We start from the raw sequence: 26,386 nt of genomic DNA on the forward strand, positions 1-26,386 counted from the left end.
GATAGAGATTATAAATCTAGCATTAGTTAGCGATAGAGGAAGATGACTCATAATCCAAGTCCCATTTAAATCAATTTCCACACTAGCGGAAAAAACAAATTAGCGAAGTCACATAAGTATAACATTTTAATTTAGATGAATGTTTTTAATTTTAGCTGAATTGATTTCTGAGAAGTGTATAACGGCCATCGGATGGCAAATGCGCGAGATCAAACCGCGCGGCATATCCGTCGTGCGGCCGGCGCGCGCGCAGCCACGATCACTTCGAGATTAGGGCTGCTGCAGTAAATAGTAGCTTAATAATTGATATTTATTTGCATAATCAGAAGTATTCAAATGTAATAAATGTGAATTTGAGTTATTTTAATAATTACTTAACGCATTTGAGTTTTTTTTTTACATATTATGTCGACTAAACCAATTTCAATAGTAATTTAGTAAGAAGATGCCAAATGCGGTCTTAGAGACAGTTACCGGCTCTTTATTTAAATAGGTATGGATCAGTTCTTACTGCATGCAGTGAAACTGGAAGAACCTAAACTGATAGAGGTTTTAACAATAGTATAAAACCAAAAATCAAGTCCTTATATATTCTGTAAGTTTAATTAAAACAGATAACACTTGCTTTGATTAAACGTGATAAGATATGGTTAAAGTGATAATAACCTGCTTACAGTTAGGCCTTTAATTTGAACATTTGCAGGCAATATTTAATCTGTTTTCAAGCCTTATTATGATTATGTAAGAGCTTTATTATTTGTAGGTAATAACTTTATCTTTAAAAATAATGAGGCTATAGATATCGGCCAGAGATAAAATAGATATAGAAATGCTAATTTACTTATCGTTTACTAGCGACACACCTCTGCCAAATATGTTAGGTATAGAGTTACTTAAAAAAGTTGAAATCGCATGAAAATTCTTTCATTATTTTATAGTATTCGCAAACAAACAACTTTAGCAGTTTTTTTTTATAAATAAGCGACCATTTTAACACTATTTTTATTTAAACACTATTTTATGTATGTTATTATACCTACATATAAACCTTCCTCTTTCATTACTCTGTCTATTAAAAAAAAACGCATGAAAATCGGTTGCGTAGTTTTGAAGATTTAAGCGTACAAAGGGACATGAGGATATAAGTAGGGGCAGAAAGAGCGACTTTGTTTTAAAATATGTAGTGATGATACCCATATACAATTTTTCAGATTATTTCCACTTGCCAACCCTATACTACGTAACCTGATGACGGGAAGCGCACAATTAAAACCGTCGGGTGCGAGCGCGCAGCAGCGGTATGAGATCTGCTACTGTGAGGATGTGTCCGCGGCTCATTATGGCGTAAGAGGAATTACTGCTGATATCCGTCACACTGACTTGATTCGATTTGTCATTGGATTAGTATTTCAAGAGGAGGCAGGAGAAAAGAGAGAAATGTGTGCGTACACAAAGCTGAAACTGTGAACTAATGAGTGGAAGGGTAGATAATGAATAATTACGAGTATGTTTTTAAAATGAGGCATTGCACCTAGCTCAACTATCACACAAATGTCACAAACTGTGGTACCATATAATCCATCCACCATACCATCATGGTCCTACTTCAATCAAGTCAGTCTGTTCTTTAATACTGCAACATTAGGTAAGCTTTATGGAACGTGATATTTTTTCATACTCCATTTATTGACCTCATAAACTTGGATTGTTTTTATAAAACCACTAATAACTATATGACCATGAAATCACATCTGACACTTGTCGCAATATTTTACAATGCGAAAATTGCTCTCTCAATCAATAAAGACGGACAATTCGCAGCACAATTGTTCCCGATTGTACTCACAGCCCGGTGGGAGCTGGGGTCGCACTAATTAACCCGCCGCCGCTGACTGTACCCGAAGGAACACGACGGGGCCCGATTGTCCCCGAAGAGGGTCAGATATAATAGGGTTATGATCGCTATGATTATCTTGTTTTAAGGGTATTGTAATTAAAGGTGTAGCTATGCTTATGGATGATTATTTGTTAAATTAAGTGAGGTCTGAGACGAACGAAACTTGTCACAGTACGTACCTATGTAATATTAAAATTTTTGTCTGTGTTAGTTTGTATCTCATCATCAGCCTATCGCAGTCCACTGCTGGACATAGGCCTCTCCAAGTGCACGCCACTGAGATCTATTTTCGGCTTCTCGCATCCAGCTCCTGCCAGCCGTCTTGCGCAAGTCATCACTCCACCGTGCCTGAGGACGTCCTACACTACGTTTGCCGAGGCGTGGTCTCCACTCTAGAACTCGTTTACCCCAACGGTTATCGGTTCTTCGGCTAATATGGCCAGCCCACTGCCACTTCAGCTTGCTGATTCCGTAGGCTATGTCGATGACCTTGGTTCTCTGACGGATTACCTCATTTCTGATGCGATCCCTTAGAGAAACGCCGAGCATAGCTCTTTCCATAGCCCGCTGAGCAACTTTAAACTTGTGGACCAGCCGTACCGTCAGTGTCCACGTTTCGGCTCCGTAAGTCATGACAGGTAGGACGCACTGATTGAAGACTTTGTCTTTAGGCACTGTGGGATCGACGATGTTAGGATTCGACGTAGCTTCCCAAATGCAGCCCAACCCAACTGAATTCTCCTATTCACCTCGTCCTCAAAGTTGTATCTCAACAATACTAAACAGTATTTTAAAACGGAATGCTTCTAAAAGCAGTCAACATCAAATAAGCTTCACGACATTTTACTGCCCTATTGAATACGCATTGCTTACTATTCACGAACTAAGTCAATGACACTTCAAACCGCGATTGGATCCACCTCCTTAGTGAGCACATAACGAGACATGGTTGTAACATCACCACGGTCTATTTAAAATAGACACTTACTAAACCAAAGCTGGAGCCATTCAAAAACATCAAACAGTAATAATTGCAAAGACATACGGAACCGAAATAGCCGCGATGAATCAGGGTTCTCTGCGGCAATCAAACGCATTAGCCGGACATGGAGCTGCGAAACGTATGATGTCGCATCTGAGCCGCGCCAAATTGCGCTCTCCATAACGCGGTGTTAAATGCGCCGCTGTAAATCGTAGCTCTATGTCGGATAGCTTCAATGTTAAGGGGAGGCAACATTCTCAATATTTGCGATAGACTAATATTTATGTAATTTTATTGGTACCTACAATCTTAATACCTCATGAAAACACAATTAACAAACTTGTAATAATCTCAATTAAGTTAGATTAGAATTTTGAAAAAACTCAAAAACTACTATGTCATCGAGATAAAATCGAAAATCAATCAGTTAATTACAATTATCCAGAAACAATTACGTATAATAAAGTGTGTTCTTTTTATAAAGACCACCACTCTTATCCCTACACTGCACAAATTTTTAACCAGATGAAGTAGTTGAGTAGATAGTTGAGATTAAGTGGATTTGCTGATAACCTTGATCTGTATCGGAGTCACCCCAAACGTTGAGACGTCACGAAATTACGGTGCACGATATTCCCGCCTGTTATTACGTGGCTAATATGAAGCCTAGCTGCTGAATATGTATGAGCTTGGAGCGAGCTGGTAATTGTCTGCCAGACTATGATACACAGATATAAACTCTTTTGGGGAAATAGTTGCGCAAGAAATGCTTTTGTTGTCCCTTTATACGCGATAGGCTGATTTTATCTAAGGAGGTTATATTTTTGGTGAATATTCAGCATTGGTGGTTGGTGATTCGTTATATTGGCATATTTTTATGAAGTCACGGAATTTCATAAAGAAACCAAAAATAATCTTACAACGAAGAACACTCGAAATATCAAGTCAAGTAAAATAAACCAAATCAAGCTGAAAAGTCGTCTCCTTAACCGCCATTTTCGAACATCGCCGTATTATTGTCGCGTACGTCATACAACGACGGGTACACCGCACTTTGATCTATAACATAAGCAAAATCGGATCTTAACGACTGCACATAAAGTTCACATTCCAATGCAACAAAATTTATAGACTGGGCTCTATCATTACCATTTTAGCTGTGGTTCTGTTGGTTCAGTTTAGACTCTGTGTCTGTAGTTTAAGGTTTATTTTCGTTTGGTTGGGTGTGCAGACGAGCAATACCGAGTGTGTTTGACACACGTATAATTGGCGAGAAATGGGCCGCACTCCCTTTATAAACTGTTGCTTAGAGGTTTCAGTACATTAAGGCGTAACGTGTAGAACATTTGACGACTTTTGTTCTAGTTTACCTGTGAAATGGATATTGTATTGTTGCTGTGTCAAACAGGTTACATTTTCATGGATGTCTTTCATGCGTGGTTATCGAAGGGCTTGAAATATTATTGCTATTGTTAGGTTTATGATCTTAAAATCGTCAAAATTCTAAATCTTTGAATGCAATTTACTCCAAAACATCCTTTTTTCATCTCTTCAGGAAAGTTATACATAATTGTTATTGTGTAATCATTATAAATCTTTATAATCCCTTCTCAATTTCTGACAATAAAAATCTACGTTGTATTTCGCAAATTTAATAGAGCTCTGTTCAAATTCCCTAACGTTGAAACTCGCGCACCCCCGCAGTGGGTTCGGTGCCTTACGCTACCAATTTAAGCATTTTGATCAAATAACCGATTCACAAGGAATCTGATCGACCCTGATTATGAACTACCCTCGTTTTGGCCACTCGTTAGCGCGTTTTAATATTAATTGCTTATATGCTTCTTCTCACTCCACATCACCAATTTTGTGGAAGGTAGAAAGAGATGCAAGACGGATTTGGGTATTGGGGTGGATGATAAAAGATTAGTGATGTTGGATTTATAAATGGTGGTTGGTAAATTGTAAATATAGCAGTTTTTCCGTTTTAATGAAAGGCAGACCGTAGCAGAAAACTGTATACAAAGAGGCTTAAACAAAATGTATTAAAGCAAAATGCCTTTGATTGCAGCTTTCAAAAGAAAAAAATGCTGTTCCGATATCGAACGTGCATAAATAAAGAGCACATGTGCGGTTCTATCTACTAAATAATGTCGATGACAAACTACCATTAACTAGGGATGTGACCTCATCACTTTACATTTTATTAGCACGCAATAAAAACGCTGCCTAAATACGGTTTATACCCAACTTAAAAGTTAAGTGGTTACTTAAAATACCACCCAAGTCATTAACAGCAGTATATTAACCTCTCAATTGACCGCACACCGCAAGATACTTCATAAAGCGATCCATATAATTTGTTCAGAAAACAGTCACGAAAACAAACATCTCGGCGTAACTCATCGCTTCATTGAATCTCAAATCGTCTTGAGCATATTACATTATTACTGCTACACAACCAGCGAACGAAGACCTCTGCCCCCCTCCCTTAGCACTTTTAAGAATAGTAAGTAAAGGAGGTGGTGTGTTAAAGGGGAGAGATCAAGACATAATGGTCGTTTTAACATTCAGAATATAGTCAGCCGTAAACAATTGGCCGAGAACTGACAGTTTTATTTGAAGCACTTTATGACATCGCCCGCTGCTTATTAAAGGACCAATTTAAACCATTATAGTGTTCATAAAAGCGTACATCATCCTGTTTTGTTGCTGTCTCCTTTGCACTTGAGTCAAGGGGCATTTTTTGTCCCGTTTCAAGATGCCGGGTATGGTTTACGGGATTTCGAAGTGAAGAGTATTTTTGAAATTGTTAGGGATTGATGGCTTTGACAAAGCAATTTGTCGATGTAAGGTTGAACGTGAATGCCAATATCGAAGTATTTCGATAACAGTAACGGAAAATCTGTTAAAGAAAAGCTGTGTTATCGTAAAATTTCAGTAAACAATAAATATACTGAAATATTTTTAATAAAAGTTACACAGGTTAATCACCTAGATAACAATTCTAATTAAGCTTATTGCCTACTTTTAGTGATCATATCGCAATCATAATAATTAAGTTATCAGTAATCACTTTAAAAATATTCAGTCTTAATTAAACCTCAATGAATCATCTTATACAGCTTTAGATTCAGCTCAATTATCAAAACACTCAATCATTATTTGAGTCAAAATGTGATAGTAGATAGATAGACAGTAAAATAATGAAAACATATGAATTTTAATTTCCGCATTGGAACAAAAATACATCCTCAAATACAATATCCATCAAAAAACATCTAAATAATTCAATCAATCAGCAATCTGTTACCGTAAACATCGATAAATCGTATTTCGCACATCCCTATTTACGATCGACTAATGTAAGCGTACTTTTGAACATCAAACGGCTATTAGATTTTCAACCTTAGTACGTGGGAATAAGGTTTGTTTTCATGTCATGGGGTATCAAGTTATGGTGGTTTTCATATAAGTGGTTGATGAATGCCCGTGGTGATTTTATTTGATTGTTTATTCGTCTGATTTGTATCCCTCAGTATAAAGCTGAGCACATTCCTCTAAGGCTTAGGTAAAGAAATTCTACTGTATTGTGTAAAGTTGGGGCACACTGGTTTTTATTGGACAATTAAATGAGGTATTTATCTTCAAGTTTATCTTAGAAAAGTTTCCTTATTGGAAATCTTATTTCTTGTAAGATAGATCGAATAGACTAACAGGATAAAGCTGACCATTGCTTTCATTCGTAAATGTGCCTAAAATATTGTTTCACCAAATTAGATATATTCGGTCTCTCCATACTGAACTAACATTCAATAAGTTTCATTTAGTATCGTTTAAGACTGGATCGTGCTTAATTATTGTATTACAATCAGTCAGTTGCACAAACTGCATGTAATTATCGTTATCTCATTGTTCCCAGAGCTCAGATGTATTTCTACGAACATGCAACCTGACACCTATTATATGTCAGAATAAATAAATGCTAAGTTTTACAATTAAGTAACCAACGTAATGCTCTCTTTCTTGGAAGTCGACTATTGGATCACCCACATTGGTATTTATCATTTGCATAGAAGTTCTATCTATTGCCTTTGATGTGGTACAATTTCAGATCAAAACAAAACATAAATAAAAACATATAACCATACTTCATCAAAAACTCTATATCATAATGACATACAGACCTGTCAACTCATTAAGGTCTGTTCCCGGTTCGCAAAAAAACCATTCGGTAAACATTATAAAATAAATGATGCTAACAACAGGCCGTAAATGGGTCCGCTCCGGCCGCGGCCTGGATATTTTAATAGCATTTCTAAATGTCAACAACGGGACATGGGTAACGCGATAAGTCACGCCCCACCGAGCTATGAACAATAAATGTTATAATTATTACTTCATAAAGCTTTTATAAATAATCGAGTGTGGGGTGGGGAGTGAGTAATGAGGCTTAGTGAGGAACTGGGTGGAAAGTAAGCCCAAATTCGGCACCTTCATGCTATTTCTGTACGTTCTAAGAATATGCGTCTATGAATAGGTCACCTTTATGAATGTGTCGTTAAAGGCCATTAAGGTTTTTAAAGGTGAATGCAGCCATTTTCCTTTCAATGGAAACGGGAAAGTCAATATTGTGTTCGGTATGAAGTAGATATACTTTTCAACACGATGTCTCATTTTGAAAATAAAATTAATGTGGTATTTCTCAGAATTCAATCAGTGGCCTAAATAGTGTTAATTCCACGTATAACAAATTAGTTACCAAAATAGAGATGTTCGGATTACTAAATAAAGCTTCATTCATGAGCCGCGATATGCTGTTGACATTTGTAGTGTAATAAAAAATACACAAATGCCATAACCAAATCACAGCACAAAAATTTCACACCACACAAAATGCGGTTTTACTAAAACAACACGGATATAAAGGCTAACATTTCCATTCTTCAAACATATGAGTCACATCCAGTCAAACTGCAACCAAATAAAAATATGCAACAAACGCGACCGACATAAGAACAATATTTTCCCGTCTATTAAAAACTACAAACGGACAGGATCTTTTTATCTGAGCTATAACAAATCATGGACAGTAAAATAACTAAATCACGAAGTAATGCCGACCGCTATAATAATAGTGGGACGATTTATAAACTTAAACTAAACAGAGGCTTCCCGAAATTAAATCGTTGTTTTTTTGGCGTCTCCTTAAAGCACAGATGATAAATAAATTAATTATGTTTGGTTAATAGTCGGCGCGGGCGCACTCGGGCGGTTCCCGGTTCGGGAAGTTTTTTGTTGCTCGTAAATTGTGTGTGATTTATTTTGTTTAGGAAGTAATGAAGGTGAAATTAAGAGAATGTTATTTATTATGTTGTTAGATGTGTTGTTTTTTCTTCTTTTAAATCCAACTTAAGTCTTAGCATTTAAGTGAGAAATAGAACATTCCCTTCAGCGAAAAGAAAAATATTTTTCTTTACAGGTACATTTTGAGTCTTGTAATTTGTAAGCAAATTATACCTAGGTACTGAACAAAGTTTATCATAATCTACATTACACGATTCCCAGATCACAAAATCAATCCAACAGCTAAACTCCATGCATTTCCAAAATACCAACTACGAATTAATGTCCAATACAAAACGGCTAAACTGGCCTCGCTAGGGTTGTCTCTTTTTGTGGGCTAATGAGGCGGCCACGTTTGAACGTAGGGCTGTCACGCAGCGATTAATGCTCGATCCATCAAAATTTAATGGCGGCCCGTCAGACTCCCCTTGGTCAACGCAATTCTTTAATTCCGACTTTTATTGATATTGATTTTTAAAATGTCATTTGTTTTTTTATTGGTTTGTTTAATTATGTCGTGTGGAGTGTTTGTGGGTATGTGGGTTCTGTATTCAAAAGTTGACAGATTTTTCTTTTCAAACTTATTAAAAGCTTCTTGAACGACTAAATATAAATACATAGCTTCAGGTTGTATTCCCGGAAAGTAACAGCGACGAATTTTCTCATGCATTTTAGTAACGTAGTCAAACCGTATGAATTCGCAGAACTCACTTAATTTTACATAAGTATGATTCATTTTCGTGTACACCGCTTTTCGTAAGCAGATATGCGGGAAAATTCGAGCACTCGACAAACATGCGTTTCCAAGATAATTACACAATAATTCACCCACTCGAAAATCAAACGACAACTCTATAAACAAAGCAATAAAGTCTAAATTTGCACAAGCATTGTTCGTAAATACGCAAAATTAATTTGGTAGAACATCAGAAGCCAATTCCCCGTAACTTAGCGTTAGCGTCAGGAACGCCGTCACAATTCTCCGATCCTCTCGAAATACATATAGAGAGTTGCTACCTAATTGCTACCAGCTACCATTAGTTGCTACCAATTGCTACCCTCGTGGTTTTGAAGATATTCAGCATCCAAAGGTGACAGCCATTCTGATATCAGGATGGCTGTCACTTTTTCCAGTGTGAAGAAACGGCGCAAAAGTATTGAGTTTTTTTTTCACCCAGAGTTGCTACCTAATTGCTACCCTCCTGAATTAAATTTTGGGCCACAACGATTCCCTGGATAAAAAGATATTTAAAAAATGAGTTTTTATGCCCTGCCAAATTAAATTAGCAAGCAGTCAGTTAATACAAATGAGTACTTTTGACGTAGGCGCTATCTATTATAATCCGACAGCTGATATAAATGCGGCCGAAAAGTGAACTAAAGCAAGCCGCCATCTTTGAACATCATTTTTGATTAGGTGTATTTATAAATGTTACCTGTTGAATGAAATTTCCCGAAATGCATGAAAAAAGTATTTATTATAATTACCTCAGCCTTCGATTGTTAACACGAAATAATTCAAAATTTATTAAATCATGTCAGGGTATGATATACACTCTTTTGCAAAAAAAGCGGGCACCTATGCGAAATCTTAGTTTTAAGGACTTTATGTGTGTTTCAAAGGGTTTTAATGATTGTAGTATGTTTCTAGCATCAAAAAGGTTAGCCAAGCATGCGTGAGAGTGTATTCTAAATTTGAATATTTTAAAATTGCTAAAAAATTGGTAAACCTTGTTTTGGACTAATCGCTGGCAGAATGTTCGTCGGTGTTTTGAAAATTTTTTAGTCCTTAAAACTAAGATTTCGCATAGGTGCCCGCTTTTTTTGCAAAAGAGTATATTTTAAGTCAGTGACTGAAATAAAAATATTTTTTAATAAAATCAATATTGTTTTACTGTGACCAAATCAGTTCATGTTTTACGTAGAGTTGGGTATGATTTTTACACGACTGGCCTTACTGGATGTTTTCGTATTAACAATCGAAGGCTGAGGTAATTATAATAAATACTTTTTTCATGCATTTCGGGAAATTTCATTCAACAGGTAACATTTATAAATACACCTATATAATCAAAAATGATGTTCAAAGATGGCGGCTTGCTTTAGTTCACTTTTCGGCCGCATTTATATCAGCTGTCGGATTATAATAGATAGCGCCTACGTCAAAAGTACTCATTTGTATTAACTGACTGCTTGCTAATTTAATTTGGCAGGGCGTAAAAACTCATTTTTTAAATATCTTTTTATCCAGGAAATCTTTGTGGCCCAAAATTTAATTCTGGAGGGTAGCAATTAGGTAGCAACTCTGGGTGAAAAAAAAACTCAATACTTTTGCGCCGTTTCTTCACACTGGGAAAAGTGACAGCCATCCTGATATCAGAATGGCTGTCACCTTTGGATGCTGAATATCTTGAAAACCACGAGGGTAGCAATTGGTAGCAACTGATTGTAGCTGGTAGCAATTAGGTAGCAACTCTCTATATGTATTTCGAGAGGATCGGAGAATTGTGACGGCGGTCCTGACGCTAACAACTTAGCAACCCTGGCTCATTCGAATTACGAATCCTATTTGAATATTAGTCACGCATCATCACTAAATTAAACTTTATTAGCTTTGAATAAAGTTGATTTTAGATCGGTTTAAGCACACGTAATAAGGACTTTGTGGAGACAGCCTGTTGGTAAAGTGAGCCTTAGGTGTGGGAGATAAGGTTTATTTTGGCGTGGTTGGTTGGCAACAGGTATTTTAAGTGGTAAATTTGTTTGTATTGCGAGATTCCGTACAATATTATAATATGAAATGTTGACGAATGTAAGAGGGTTAGAGTAGAGAGCTTTTCAGAATGAAAATTGTATCGAATCGATGTGTTTATCGGAATCTAGGGTTGATGGAAGTATGGAAATATGTATCTTTCGTCATTTTAGCTTTTAGGACCGATTTTTAAGTAGACTATGTGATAAAAAAGTGGTTAAAATATTACATGTGAAAGCGTATCCGAATTTTTTGATACTACATAGATGAAGAGATCCGTTATGCTTCTAAATCAAGACATTACCATATCATTATAAACGAATAAACCTAACAGGTTTTTAATTTGAAGCCTAAACGAAATCGAACCTAACTTTCAAAAAACTAGTTTTATCTATTAACCGGTATAATTTTACGATTGAACATATTCTTTAAATAAAAATACTATTAAATAAGACGGACTATTAAAGTAGGAAATTGCCATTAATTAAGAAGGTCAAAAAGTATCATAGCTTTTGCCAAGTATTTTGGGGTCCGCTTTCAGTCTAACTGGATGCAGCTGAGTACCAGTATTTTACAAAGAGCGACTGCCTATCTGACCTCCTCAATCCAGTTACCCGGACAACCCAATATCCCTAGGTAAGACTGGTGTCAGACTTACCGGCTTCTACCCGTAACGACTGCCAAGGATGTTCAATGACAGCCAGGACTTATACTTTATCGTGCCCTCCGAAACACGGACATTGGTGTCCAATATACACTATGAAAGTACATACAAACTTAGATAAGTTGCATTGGTACTTGCATAACCTGTGATCGAACCCACACTCATACTTGAGAGGCTGGTTCTTAACCCACTATTTCACCAGAAGTTTTTTAAGTAACCCCTTGGAATTCTGTCATGCTAATCCTCGTATATGAATGATGAAATGCTATGTGTTGTCTGTCCAGCAATGGGAGGGGGAGGGGGGAGCACCAATTAGTGATGTTTGCTCACTGCCAGTCTAACGAGCGGGATTACTGAGGAAGTCACTGTTTTCATAGATTATTACTTGAATAATGGCCTTTTGAAGGAAGGAGTTTTTTTAGTTTAGTTGGTTTATGATGTTGTTTTAGAGTAAGGTAAGTGGTATATATGTCTTGGGTGCTTTATGTGTTTTTGTTGGTTGAATTCATAGATCAACCCTTCAGAAATTCAAAGAATGGGTCTCTTTTGGCAGAACTAATCTCGCCCCCTATAGATAACTAGGGAAATACACACCGGGTATACAGAGGGTGTTTATTTCATCAACTTCTTTTCTAAATAGATTTACAAAAAATATATAAATAATTATAGACGTCTGACCCAAATTCAATCACCAATTTATAAGCGTACTATATCAGCCGTCAATAAACTTGTTAATTTCTATAGTTAGATATAATTGAGACTATTCAGATGTTTACTTCGTTTGGCATTTACTTAAACTGTTGTGTAAATTTTCCCTAGTGCCAGTCTTCCCACGTATGTAACACCTACCACCTACAAACAAATAGATTTCAAATGTTACGTATACGTATGATTATCCTTATAGCTTTATATGACGTTAATTGCTCGGTATGAGTTCAAAACCAATAAACTAAAGTGCAAAAATATTCCAACATCATCTTCCTTTTAACTTTTACCTCAAAAGTATTTCGAAGAGTAAGTAACAATTAAAAATAAACTAATGACTTTACGCTAAATCCCAAGCGAGTTAACCAGACGAAAGTTTTTCCTAATTTCAGCAACACATACATCAACTAATTATGAACCACTTAAGTCCTAATTTGAGCACGTTTGGCTGCGCAGGAGTGGCTCGGGGCGGGAGACTACAAAAAAGCGAAGCTAACGCATGACATATGGTGTCAATGAGTTTATACAGGGTGACCGAAAAAAATTAAGCATGTTTATTTTTCGCACCCAACCATTTTGAAGTTTTTTTTTTTGGTTAACGAAATAATTGTGAAGATGAATATCTCTTACGGTTGTTTATTTGTGAGCTATTAACAGATGTTCGAGTGGCGTTCCTGGTAAACCGTCGAGTGTTGCTACTTAATATTCGGTATTGAAAAAATGTTTATTCAAGACATATTTTAGGAACTAACATTTAAACAAAAAATCATAATTAAAGATACTTATAGCGTTGTAAAAAATTGTATTAAAAAATAAAAATATTTTGAAAATAAGGAATTAATTAAATAACCCAATAGTTCCCGTATTTGTAACTTAATATTAAACTTGAACTTAATTCTGGGAAGAACCATAGCCCCACGAGGACCAACGCTGGTGAAGCTCTGCGCTATTAATAGATCAATTCTTGGGAATAGTTCTGTGGACTGGGGAGGTTTGTATGTAAACAAATGTATAGACTTCAAAGTAATGGAGAGCGATAAAGCAGTTGATTGAGAACCTATTGTTTTATTAATTACATTGAAATCACATGTAGGTGTTACAGATTTGTGAATCTGTATTAGTGTGACCTATAGCACAATTTATTGAAATGATGAATGTAAAGCTAACGATTTTCTTGAATGGGACGTTAAGTTAACCCAAAAAAATATGACAATAAGTAATAAACAAGAAAGTATGTCAGTATTTATTCAGGACAGCAAACATACTTATTGATGACAAAATACCAACTTATTATAACAAACTCAAACTTAATCCACGACAGATCACAGAAAACATTTATCCCCAGAAATAAAATCCAGCACAGAATTCCACAGAATATTTGCAACAACATAAATCCTACAATTTCCATTCCCCTTAAACGGAGAGCATAAAACACAACAGCCTGTATTCTCTGAACCTTCGTTCTACGAAATATGCAAAACGCGAAAAACCAGAAAAAAATATACAGTTCCGCTTTTAAATCCTCCTGTATACTCGAATCCCTGCGGACTGCATAGATCAATAGAACGGGAAGAAGGACAATGGAAAAAGAATCCTATGTTTTGAGACTTAAGGTTGTTTTTTGTTGTGTGTGTGGTTAATTTAGTGAGTAAAACTGGCTCGTCAATTAGTGCCTAAGAGGGTACTCTTGTTATAGCGAGCACACGTGTCGAGATGCAATTTGTTCTGATAATATTATTGTAATGATCATAGTAATGCTCTGTGAAACTATGTAGGAATGTGTCAATGAGATGTTTGATTGATTGTCAGTAGGATTGTAGGCATTTGTATGTTAAACAGTGTATTATTTTGTAGTGAGAACATTTTTTAATGAGGTACGTTTGTAATTGATGATTAATCTAGGCCGAACAGGCCTATATTATTATAGCTCTTGATATGCCAATGTAAAAGCTTAGAACACACTACTCTACTACAATATAGTGCGCTGAAAACAAACAAATAGGTATCGCAAACAAAGAATACTTCTGTGTCATTCAATGAGATATTCCGAACAAATACCTGCTGAAGATAGAAGATATATCATTTTGAAACCGCTTGAAATATATTTCAATACCCAGAATAAGAAGTAAGTTTCTCAAGGAAACTATTAAAGCTTAAAGCTTGTGGCACATTATAGCAGCACCGCAACAGCACGGCTGCAGCACGGCGTCGCCTCGAATTAAGACTACGGCTAGCTGCCAGCGCGCCAACCACGCGCTGTCCGCTCGCCGTCGGCGCGCCGTCCGCTCGCCGTCGGCGCGCCGGCCGCGCACCGGCCGCGAGGTGTAAGCTTGCTGTGACCGCAAACTGAATATTATTTTAAGACGATTAAGATTGATGTTATGATTGAACACGACGTAATGACGTTGTTTCGCTGCCGGCTCGGAGTCGGCGCGCAATTAGCACGCCGTCGGCGCGCTGTACGCATGAGGACCGCTCGCTTGCAACACGCGGGCGGCGAGTCGAGTTGTGTGGAAGCGGCAAGCACGCTGACTGCTCGCCGTTGGCTTTTTCATATTGACATTACGAAATATATTATAATATACACGATTTAATGCTCTAAATTGAATGACAACTTAAATGCTGGTGTGGAGCCGTGCTGTTACGGTGCTGCTGTAATGTGCCACGTCCTTAATTCCCAAAAAAACATCTCAATTTAGTGAACAAGGTCTCCCGTGATCCCACTTACGAGTCCCCGATATTTTTTCATAAAGTTTTTTGGTTCGTTTTTGCGTTGGCATCTCGTTAACGATGGCATTAAGGATAATAGACTTCGGCTTCCTACGCGACACGTGGAAGTCGCCCTCATGAAGTCGGGACTGAATTAATTATGTTTCTAAACGTTTCATATTGAGTTGGTATTAGAAAAGGAATGGGGGTTGATTGTTAATTGTTTATGTAGACGGGACAATTTTAGATGAGGCTTATTAGGGTTGAGATTACAATGGTTATAAACTTTATTATTCAGCCTTTATAAAATCGATGTCTTCCTTTCTTAAATCACGATTAAATCAACTAATCGGTTGTTAATGCGAGGAGTGTCTTTTAAGTTACTAAACACCGAGTCAACCTCACACGATAATGAGCAACAAGATTACCATATTTTTTGCAAATATAGTTTCGTTATAATTGCTGTACTTTGTAATATTGGTCTTCGGGTTTCAAATCAATGCCGTCATTCTGGGATGTGCTTTGTTTCATTATAGATTATTCTTAACAAATCCTGATAAACAAATATTTAACAAAAATCGTGTGTAATCTGTCTGCGTGACATAATTTAGCTGAAAACAAAGCATTAGTCTTGGGTTTAATTAGTGGCAGCATGTGTGTCGCGTCACCGCGGGGGCCTCGCTCCACGCTTGCGCTTATAGTATAATTATCTAAGAACGCTTTGTTGTGGGGTCGGGGATAGGCGGTAGCGGTTCGAGAGTGTTGAGGTTTTTGAAGTAAGTAGATTGATTTTAAATATGATGTAGGAAATAGTTTTTTTGGGCGACAGAGATTAGTCATGTATTTAAAATTTTCAGTTTCATTTACTTTGAATTATCTCTCAGATTTACCTCAATTTACGTATGTACCTCTATAACTTTGGAGAAGTCTAAAACTGAAATACTAAATAGGTACTGATCGAAAACAAAATGATGGCTGCGTAAATGTTTCACAAAAGAGGCATCAGCAATAATTATTGTTTGTTTTGCAGAACATTAAAAATAAATTAGACTAATATTCTATTTCCCTACCCGCTGAGGCTGGTGTCTTACACCACGCTATAAACAAACATCGCGACAACGTTTGGGTTACACTTTAAAACGTTTAAATTGAGAGATTTCAGTAACCGTGCCACGCGAGGCGACACTCACTGATTTCTACAATAACAATTATTAATAAATTAATTGACGCTACACATTTATATGTTAAGACGTTGTTAATTTTTGTAAATAAACCTTGTTGTAATAAATAAGTCTTGTGGAGAAATCTGATATTATGACGATGATCTTTTTCTTTTATATTCCCAAAAATATGAGGCCGAAGTCAAGTTAACTTTAGTACGTTTCACAATGGTTTTAATATGAATAACCTAGAGCATCAGCTACCTACTACGAGATTTTGGGGAGCATTCATTCTATTCCTGCACCTAAAACACCTTACACATACATACTGTTACTGTTACAGCCTTTTTATCGCCCCACTGCTGGGCTGCGGCCTCCTCTCACACGGAGAAGGATTAAGCATTAATCACCACGCTTGCTCAATACGGGTTGGTGATTTCAGACTTTATTGTCCAGGTTTCCTCAAGATGTTTTCCTTCACCTTTTTATCAGCCATTGGCACATACATAACAAGTAAGTAATTAACTCAAAGACATATGTAACTAACCTGTGTTTCAGTAACATTCAGCAACTTCGCCATGTCAGCTCTCTCTCCCGAAGACAGGTACTTCTTCACCTCGAACAGCTTCTCCAGCTCGAAGATCTGTCTCCCAGTGAAGGTGGTCCTAGCTTTCTTCCGTCTTCCGACTCCTGGCTCCTCTCCCTCTTCGCTGGTGAGAGAACCTTCTCCACCGAGGGGAGAGCGCACATCTTCCGTTGACTTCTTCCTCTTGATCAGTTTTGATGGATCTGTGAAGTATATATAGTTGATTATTTCGACAGAATAAAGAGAGATTAGGTTTCGCAAACTTGAAAATTGGGGTCGTATTGATTTGAGAAAAGCTCCTCCTTTTTGGGAAATCGGTTAAAAATATTTATTGGAATGGCGTTCAACAGTTACAACAACTTTTAGTATTACACCATTTTGCAGATGTTTTATTTTGTAAGTGTTTCTACAGGATTAAGGATGCAACTCAATTGGTCTCCTTGTAGGTATAAAATAGAGATAAAACGATTTAAATTCAATGATATAAAACGCGTTAATCCATCCCCATTAGACTTGCAGGTGTTCCGATTAATCACAACGGTATCATAAATAAATCTAGTTAAGATATTATACTAAAATAATTATACCGATCATCATGATTTCGCACGAATGTACAAATAGATCAATTTATTGTGATTAATCTGCTAAATACTGCAGTAATGAATGACGAAATATTTAGTTATAACTACATCATGATGACAATATCACCATTTGTAGATTCCACTGGTATAATTAATGTAATCAATTATTTCTGCGAGATTCGAACAATACTTCGTAATCTTGTCATATCATCTTTGATCCTCAATCTAAAGTGTAATGTAATAAATCCTTTAACTTTACAGTATTAATTTACTACCTCCTTCTAAACCGTTCTTTTATTTATTAGGAAGATGAAATACTTAACGGGATCTTTCAATCACGCAGTACAAAAAGTTATGTAAGAGTACAAAGACGGCACGGAGTACCAGGCTCGCATGCAGTTCCAGGTAGTCGTGTAACCGATATGACGTACGTGTGACTCAGGAGTGTGTCAGCAGAAGTGGCGGTGAGGAGTGCGTGATGAGCGGAGCGGGTAGCGAGAAGCGGATTTATCAGAGTGAGTGGTTCGGGTTGGTAACTGATGTGGTGAAAAAACTATTTATTTTATTTTTTTAAGATCATAGTCGGTATTAGATGAATTTATGAGATGTAAAAATGTTTATTTTATAGAACATACGCACAATTTTAGGAACTATTAGAATACCCATACATGTGAAGGATGAACCTAGAATACCCAAATATGTACCTATAGGATTAGCCTCTAAATATATCGGGTGTGTCGTTCATAATCACATTAAATGAAATGCGTTAATATACTGGTTAATATATGTCGATTAACACAAAGATAAAAGAAAAATACGTAAAAATAAAAAAATGTTTTTTTCAAACAAAGTAAATGGAATAAAAATGTGCAAAAATTAGAACACCATATAAAAGTCAGTCATTACAAACAACTGAAATTCTCCCTTGAAAACTGACAGCTGTCAACTAATTAAAACATACGATACTCCTAACTTTATCTCTGCTTTACACATGATGTTGTAAATTATAAAAACGAGAGGCAATTCAATCAGCAGCATAAAACTTCTTTAATTTTAAATGTTTTTCAAACGTTCAACTAACTTTAAAATCGCTAAGTCCAACTCACTATAGTTGCAGCCTTACCTCCATCAGAGGTGCGCATACGCCGATCCGTGGAGCTTTCTCACGAACATTACGTGAACACAGTTGCAATCTATTTATAACGCAAATCATCAAATTACTACTTAGTTACAGATAACCTGTTGGAAAACTGATCTTGTAAAGATCTATACGTAAATGAAGTAAGAAAAGATTTTAATGATTCATCATTTGATTAAGCGGATAAAAATAGTTATGATTCATGTTTTCTTATTGACCTGGAGAAAGAAATAATCACTATTGCATCTGTTATACCACTGTCCAAAGACACATTTTGAGAAAAGGACTACATACATACATTTGCCTCGGTGGAATTGGCAATTGCTTTCTCGTATAAGTTAATATTCCAAATGTCTTTTTCCCGATCTTTACAATAAATTCTATATTTGCAACCAAGCATAGTTTTGTATTGATTGACATCACCCGAATTAGTTATTGTACAAATAGCATAGCATACCTACATTCGTCGCCTCTTACCACAAAGATCGTTTGGCCTATAATCCTGAGTAGCACATTAATCATACTAATGTATGTTCATTACGTGATATTACGCAAGTTCTTGCCCCCGGGTTCACTCGTTAAGATGTGGATTATAGTGTTTATAAGACTCTAGGTTCACATTATGAAAACTTACTTTTCTGCTAGTGGAGTTATGTTGATTTTTTATTTCTTAACTTTATTCCGATTCAGTAACAATACCTAAGTAGTTCCAGATTACATTACATCATCATCATTATCATCTCAGACGTAGGGCGTCCACTGCTGAACATAGGCCTCCCCCTTAGATCTCCACAGATGACAGACACACTCCTCCTGTTGGAGGGGACCTGCATCCAGCGTCTTACATAATGCTGTGATTTTTAAACATCTTAATATTGTTATGTTATCTAAATGATTTAATTTAATTACATAATTGTAATACCTAATTGTCATTTTATCAAAAAGCTGTAAGTATTAAGATAAAAGAATAATCTTTTCCAAATAAATTAATTGAATCCATAAGGATGGATTTCAAGAAATATCTTAAATAAGTAAAAAATATTATCACATTATGAACAAAAACTTAGGAGCAAAACTGCAATCGTAGTTCGTTTACAGATACCTTAAAATCCTAAAATCATTCACAATGAAATAAAACATTATACAGACAGTTGTCAATTAATTAAACATAAACGACGATCAAGGAATATCGTTTAATATGCCTTTAGCGCACAATTTATAGCTGATAATATTTCAAGCAAGTTATTATAGAGCGCGACTGAAACGACTGAAATATGCTTCAGTTTTCAGTTTCAATTCTATATCAGAATGTTCACGACTGAATTATGAGGATTTGCATATTTTGTGCGTTTATTTTTGAGTAAGAACATATTCTTGCTATTTAATCTTTAGTGGTTAGGGTAGGGCGGATTAGGTATCGATATAATTAAAGATTTGTTAGTTAATTAAGTTTTAGAAGCTTTAACAACATTACATAATAATTGAACAGAAAAACATATTGGTGCACACTGCATGAAGTGTCAGTGGATAAATTAGCATTTGATAGAGCTTTCAAAAGATATCTCAAAACTATAAGTAATAACGATGATAACGGGGATTCACATAAATAAATATTTGCTTTCTCTATCAATGTAATCCTTTTATAGACTAGTGCATTCTTTTCATTCGAAGTCATTTAAATTCAAAGTATTATTTCGCTCTCATTAACCATAATAAGTAGCAAGTCCTAAAGAAGACAGACGAAACCATGACTCAAACCAAGCCAATCAAGATTTTCTAAACGTTTCAACACGAAAATAAACTTCAAAGTAAATAAAATATGACATGTGCAAACAAAGAAACATTACTACACATTCGTCCATTATACTCCTCAGTACGGACTAGCGTCGTCCGCGCAATAAATTGTTGAATTAACTGTACTAACATTGTAAACATTCGATATTTCACTCAATACCGCCGTGTCCGGGACTTTAATATACGATCATGGAGAACTAAATAACTAGCGGAGGTGTCATAATGGAAAATCTCCTAAGAAAATAGCGCGCCAAAATGCGGATGTGCGGGAAACAAAGGAACGTTACCGTCTTCGCCCTTATATGCCGTCTTTGGACCCAATCATTTTTTGTAGTGCCAAAAATCGTTGACAGATATCTTAAAGAACCCGAAAGCCTTGTTAGTTCACTCGTAACTGATCGTTTTGGTCATGCCTACCGTACGTATTTGACTAAGAAGAAGGCGCCTGGCCTATCAACATTATAGCATCTCCGCTCATCTTTTCTTACTCCGTTTAAAGGATACTTTGTTTATTTCAGGACTCAATCTGTTCGTTATTTTCAGCACCTAATTTATAAGTGTTAGGAACACTCGACGCTATCAATTTAAGGTCCAATGTTCCTGTAATCGGCGATTATTGAAACGATAACAGTATTATGATAATGGGTTTATAATGCACTGGGAAACTAGCCGGATATATTTGACATTGAGTATAGTCACTGCAGGTATATAGGTAAGTAAATTTTCCTACAAAAAATAGAAATAAAGTAATCAAAGGATTTTTTTGCACAAAAGAGCTTATTTATTACAATCAATCCATTTTAAGCTTATTGTATTCCACATTTGACCAAGTAAAACAAATTAATTTTCACAACAAATGTGTAAGATCAAGAAAATCTTCTAAGTGAACCCTTTCCCCGCTACATGTCTTACAGCATTACCGATATAAATCGGTATTAGTAGTCGGTAATGTGAGCGCGTGGCAGATTTACACTAAGCAATTAATGATGTACCCTTTGATTTACGATAGGTACCTAATTGAGGCGGTAATGGCCAGTTTTATTGCTTCTGTTGAGAGGTTAGGAGGCATGCAGAGGGTTAATCTTATTAGTGTTAATAGTTATTTAGCATAACCGGTTGATGGAGACCTATGGCCCAAGATACCTACCTATTCGCAAAATGAAACTATTATATTCTGTCTTCAAAAATAAATAAACGAAAGTTCATATTGAGAATACGTAGCCTACCTCATTTTCAAATTACCTTTATTAATTCCTTCAGAAACCAATGTACCCAATAGGTAACTACTTAAATCCGGAAAAGCTAATCTCGACTAATAAAACACACATACAAGACGAGCCCGTCAAACAAACTTCAAAACAACACAAACTTCGAAAATGCGGGAAAAAAGACATCTTGCGAAAACCCATTCAATAAAAACTAGTTTAAAATACAAAAGCTATAAAGAACCGCGCCATAAAACTTGTCTGTTTGTGTGACGGACAGACGGACAGACGGAAAAGCGTAAATCTGTATGTATATAAATATATATAATGTTGACAGGATGTGGTACACCTGGCTGGCTCTTAATGGATACTTTGTGGAGAATGGGATAGACTGAATTGTGTCATCAATGTGCTTGACAGGTGGCTGATGAAATTCAAATGAGATTTTTTTAAATCCTGTTCTGAAAATTGATGACCCGAGTTTCGCAATCAAACGGCTGGCAAAATCGTGCCTACGTGCAATTTTATACATATGGTGATAGCTTCAAGTCTAGGGAAGAACCGCAAGCAATTTTTTACACAATAAACACTAAGAAATAAAGTGCTTTAATTTAATACTAATGCACAAAATAAATAAGTTATCCACCTCTTCCAAAATTATTTACAACATCATTCACATACAAAAAGAAGAAAAAATACAAAAACCCACATAACAATGAAGATCCATGAAACAAAACGCACACTAATAAAACCCCATCAATTTCCGAAATCCGGCAACGCGCCATCAAGACTAAAAACAATAAACTTCCCCATGGGTTATATTAAACCACATAAAGTTAACTGCACTAAATTAACTGCAGACTTCAAAAGATCTTCACATTAATTTATGAGCCTATTACTGTAAAGTGACCTATTATCCTGATCCCAGTAGGATAGGTTAAGTGCTTCGATCCTGGTCGTTATGTCAGGTTTCCTGTGGTGATGGAGAATTGGAGATTGAAATGTTAATGTTTTTTAAGTCTGACTACTCGTCTAAGGAAGGTATGCCGGGTCGCCCGAGATCCATAAATAAGTAATAAATAAGTGACAAAACAATGATAGATCAGTCACACTGATATGATGATCATAGTGCATAAGTTTTAGTAATGTCTAGATTCAATTAGGCGCGTTTAAACTAGCTTCCAAGTCTGCATTGTGTTCCTACAAGTTTTGATAACACTTCCTAACACCCCAGATTACTTAATAGATACTTCAGCCAGTCTATCCATTGTCTTGAATACGTATTATTCACCCACTAATCTAATGTAAATAACTTTTTAGTGTGGAGATAAAAATGAGTTTTGAAAGCACATGTAATACTTTATAACCAAGTGCTTACATATAAAAGGTCCCTCATGTTACAAGTGAAACTGTAGAACAAAGCTAGTATTTTATTGAACGCTAGATTCTCGTCCCCGAGGGATGAGACAGGAAGCTCAGTTCTACGTGCTTCGATGTACAGGCAGACTTACAGAGTAACAAATAATGTACTAGGTAGAAAACTTATATGAATGTGACGAGAAAACTTCTTTAGGCAGACGGATAAAAGGTAGGCTCTGTCGTTTCTTAGGATCTTGATTTCAATTTATTAGTAATTTTGTCTTGAAAGCGCGACTGATTGACGGCCAAACTAAATTTACTTTTGCATTTACCTCTATAATCGACGGAACGTGACTTCGATTGCGAATCCCTGCTGAAATGCCTAATACCAACAATATTTTAGACAAAATAATAAGAGAGCCTGAAAGCAGTTCACAAACCCTTTTCTAAGAAAACTCTTTTCGAAATCCCTGCAAACGGGAAAACGATGGTAAACAGTCAATTCCCTCATAAAACCTTCTCTATAGCACTCACATAATCCTTACAAGAGCCAAAACGAACTTTTCCGCGAAACATCGAGCCGAAACAAATGTCGGAACTCTCGTTAAACTCTCAATATGAAGTTCAATGAAAATAAGCGGAAAGGTTAATTTATTAGTTAGTCAACACGCGGTTGTAAATCTTTCGCACTGGTGTAAATCTTAGCATGATTTACTGGCTCTAATGTTGGGGTAACTGTGGCAGCTGGCACTCTTCTTGGTTAAGGAAACTTCAGTTAATCTATTGACACATTCTATTAATTTCAGTGAAGAAAATGTCACATGAAATAAAATTTGGTAAAACTTGGGAATCGAGTCTCTTGGTAGTTAATAATCTAGAAAGTCTGTAAAAAAACTTTCTGAAATAAATTCTTCAAAATATGCGCAACCTGTTTGCATACGATTTGAACAAGTAATTGCAAATACTATTACATACACATCAAGTTAAACGAATGTCTGCATAATAATATCAAACAGCAATCTCCTACATTAAGCTCACATAATCGATTAGGCGCCGCACTTGCGAAACAACCGCTACCTAATTTATCGATTCAATTTAACGATCATTTTATATCGATTAACCGTTATTGGATAACGATATTTATTAACATCATTACTGCTCATCAGTTTAATGATATGATACTTTCTAATTTCAACCTTATCGTGACGTGTTAAAGTAGATTTTTACCTGGAGTGTTGTCTATACATAGATATTGTAGAATTTCAGAGTAGATAGTGCTCTGATCTTTGCAACCATTATTGTCGATTATTAATGTCGGTTATTTGTGTCGCGACGACTTTGTTGAGCGTTTTATTAACTGTTGCTCACGTGATGAGATGTTTAGCGGTGATTTTAATAAGATTTGTTTGTATGTGCTTATAAATGGGTACCTACTAGGTTAGTGTTGCAAGAGAGGTACTCTGTATCTAATGTGTTTTAGAAACTGTAGCTTACAATGTTTATCCGAACCCAATTTATCCAAGAGTCATCATACTTCTAAAGTAATTACTTCTATTGGCATTTTTGCATTGTGTCCATTAATATAAATTCTTAGTGATAGTTTAATTAAAATCTATAATCGCTGTCACTAATTCAGTGTCACTTCTCTCAAAATTAGCAAGTAAGTAGTATTTTCCAACCTATTTAGAATTTTGACAACCCTAAAGTTTAGTTAACTTTACTCAGTCTATTTCTCACGTTATTCTCGATAATTGTACATCTTATAAAGTGTAATAACTATAAACGATTAAGTGCGGATCTCATCGAGCTCCCGACACAACCGCATCAATGTAACTTGTGCTCAACTTACTACCGCTCAAGTACGAGCCAAGTATGGGCCAAGTTAGCAAGACAAACCTACTACACAACTATTGATTGGAAACTAGCATTATTAATATTACATAAGTATTAATTTCATATCAATATTCAGAGAAAGTTAACAAAAATATACGTCGCCATCTTGAAAGGTCAACAAACTATTGACGTTCCATATTCAAAAGTTTTCGCGCGCAATCCAATGTTGACAATATAATAAAATTGGCGCACAGATAATAAAATATTCTGCCTCTTTCAGCCTTGAATATTAATTAGCCGTATTGGTCGATGGTATGATTAAAGATTTAATTAACAATACATGTAAACTTTAATTAGTAATTACAATAGTGATGTAACCTCATTAACTCATTTTATTGTGGTGATAACGATCGATTTATCAAAAGATTGCTTAGCGATTGAGATTAGAATGGTGTTCTCGTATATCGATTGATCAAATAATACCATAACTCAAAAGTATAAAAAATACTTAACGCTTTGGCTAAATATCATATATAAGAGGCTTTAATAAATTTTCCGCTTTTGGGAAAACAAGAAAATTCTGTTGGTAATTTCAAAGGCTGGACCTTCCCATACCTAATTACTACCACCTACCTCTCCTTAACTTACATATAACCCCTTAAACAGCACGACAGACAAACAGACAGACAGACATACGGACAAGCAGACATACGAATTAAACTTATATGGCGGCAGCTGCGAACACCATGATTTATGTCCTGACTCGCCGTGAAGATTACTCTCAACCCCCCATGGGAGATAAACGTATTATGTGAAGTGAGATCTGAGATGGGGTATTTTTGGTAGGAGGCCTTTTTAGAATTTTTTGAGGTGTGAAAGTAATTGAATTTTTAATATTTTATTACCTTAAAGTAAAGTTTAATTTGGAATAATTACATTAATTTTATTTCAAAATCATTTTCATAAACAAATGTATTAATTATTGTAGTTTTCCGCGAAAAACCTATTAATTGGCACAGGATTAACAAAGTTAGCATAGATATCAACGTGTAAGCGAATATTTATTGTTTTTCATGATTTGTTTTAGTACTAAGTATTTGGAACAACGAATATTACATATTAATTTCATTTTCTATGAACAATCCTACTGAAAACACAGGGAAATCTCCCATTCACTTCTACATTAGTCTAATGAAAATAACTTCAAAAAATACTAACTACACACACAACTCGCACTTCACCAATCTTACAATAACACAAACAACATGACTACTCCTCTAGGTTAGTTCGTAAGGAGCAAATAGAGCGCTAATGGCCTATCAGCGGCTTTGTTCTATTTGCGGGCGGAGTCGCGAGCCACGCCGATGCGCTTATTTTGACGTGCTTTCATTATCGATGCCATGTTTAGGTGTAGGAGGAAAGGAAGCTAAGATTTACGAAGCGATATTATTAGTTGGATAATTGGTAATGCTTGTAATTTAGCGGCTTACGCTTATGTACATATGTCACATAAAGACTATAAAGATCAGATTCTGTTAAATCCATTTTTATTTCAAATGTCATTTTTCTACCAATAGTTATAACCTTTTTCCTTATTCGAAACGAGTGTCGTTCGGAAAAACAGGCTGAATTAAAAATTTCCATATAGGCAGTTTTTCCAACCCTAAAAAATGTA

General features: G+C 35.9%; 1 protein-coding gene across 1 annotated transcript in view; it reads right to left on the reverse strand.

Moving 5' to 3' along the window:
- Positions 1-26,386, reverse strand: part of LOC124640936 (homeobox protein engrailed-2-A) — a 64,052-nt gene that overhangs the window by 21,922 nt on the left and 15,744 nt on the right. The window contains exon 3 of the mRNA XM_047178900.1: positions 16,763-17,004. Coding sequence (XP_047034856.1) covers positions 16,763-17,004 — 242 coding nt within the window. The remainder of the gene's footprint in view (positions 1-16,762; positions 17,005-26,386) is intronic.

This window comes from Helicoverpa zea, chromosome 21 (assembly GCF_022581195.2).
Source record: "Helicoverpa zea isolate HzStark_Cry1AcR chromosome 21, ilHelZeax1.1, whole genome shotgun sequence".
Taxonomy (NCBI): domain Eukaryota; kingdom Metazoa; phylum Arthropoda; class Insecta; order Lepidoptera; family Noctuidae; genus Helicoverpa; species Helicoverpa zea.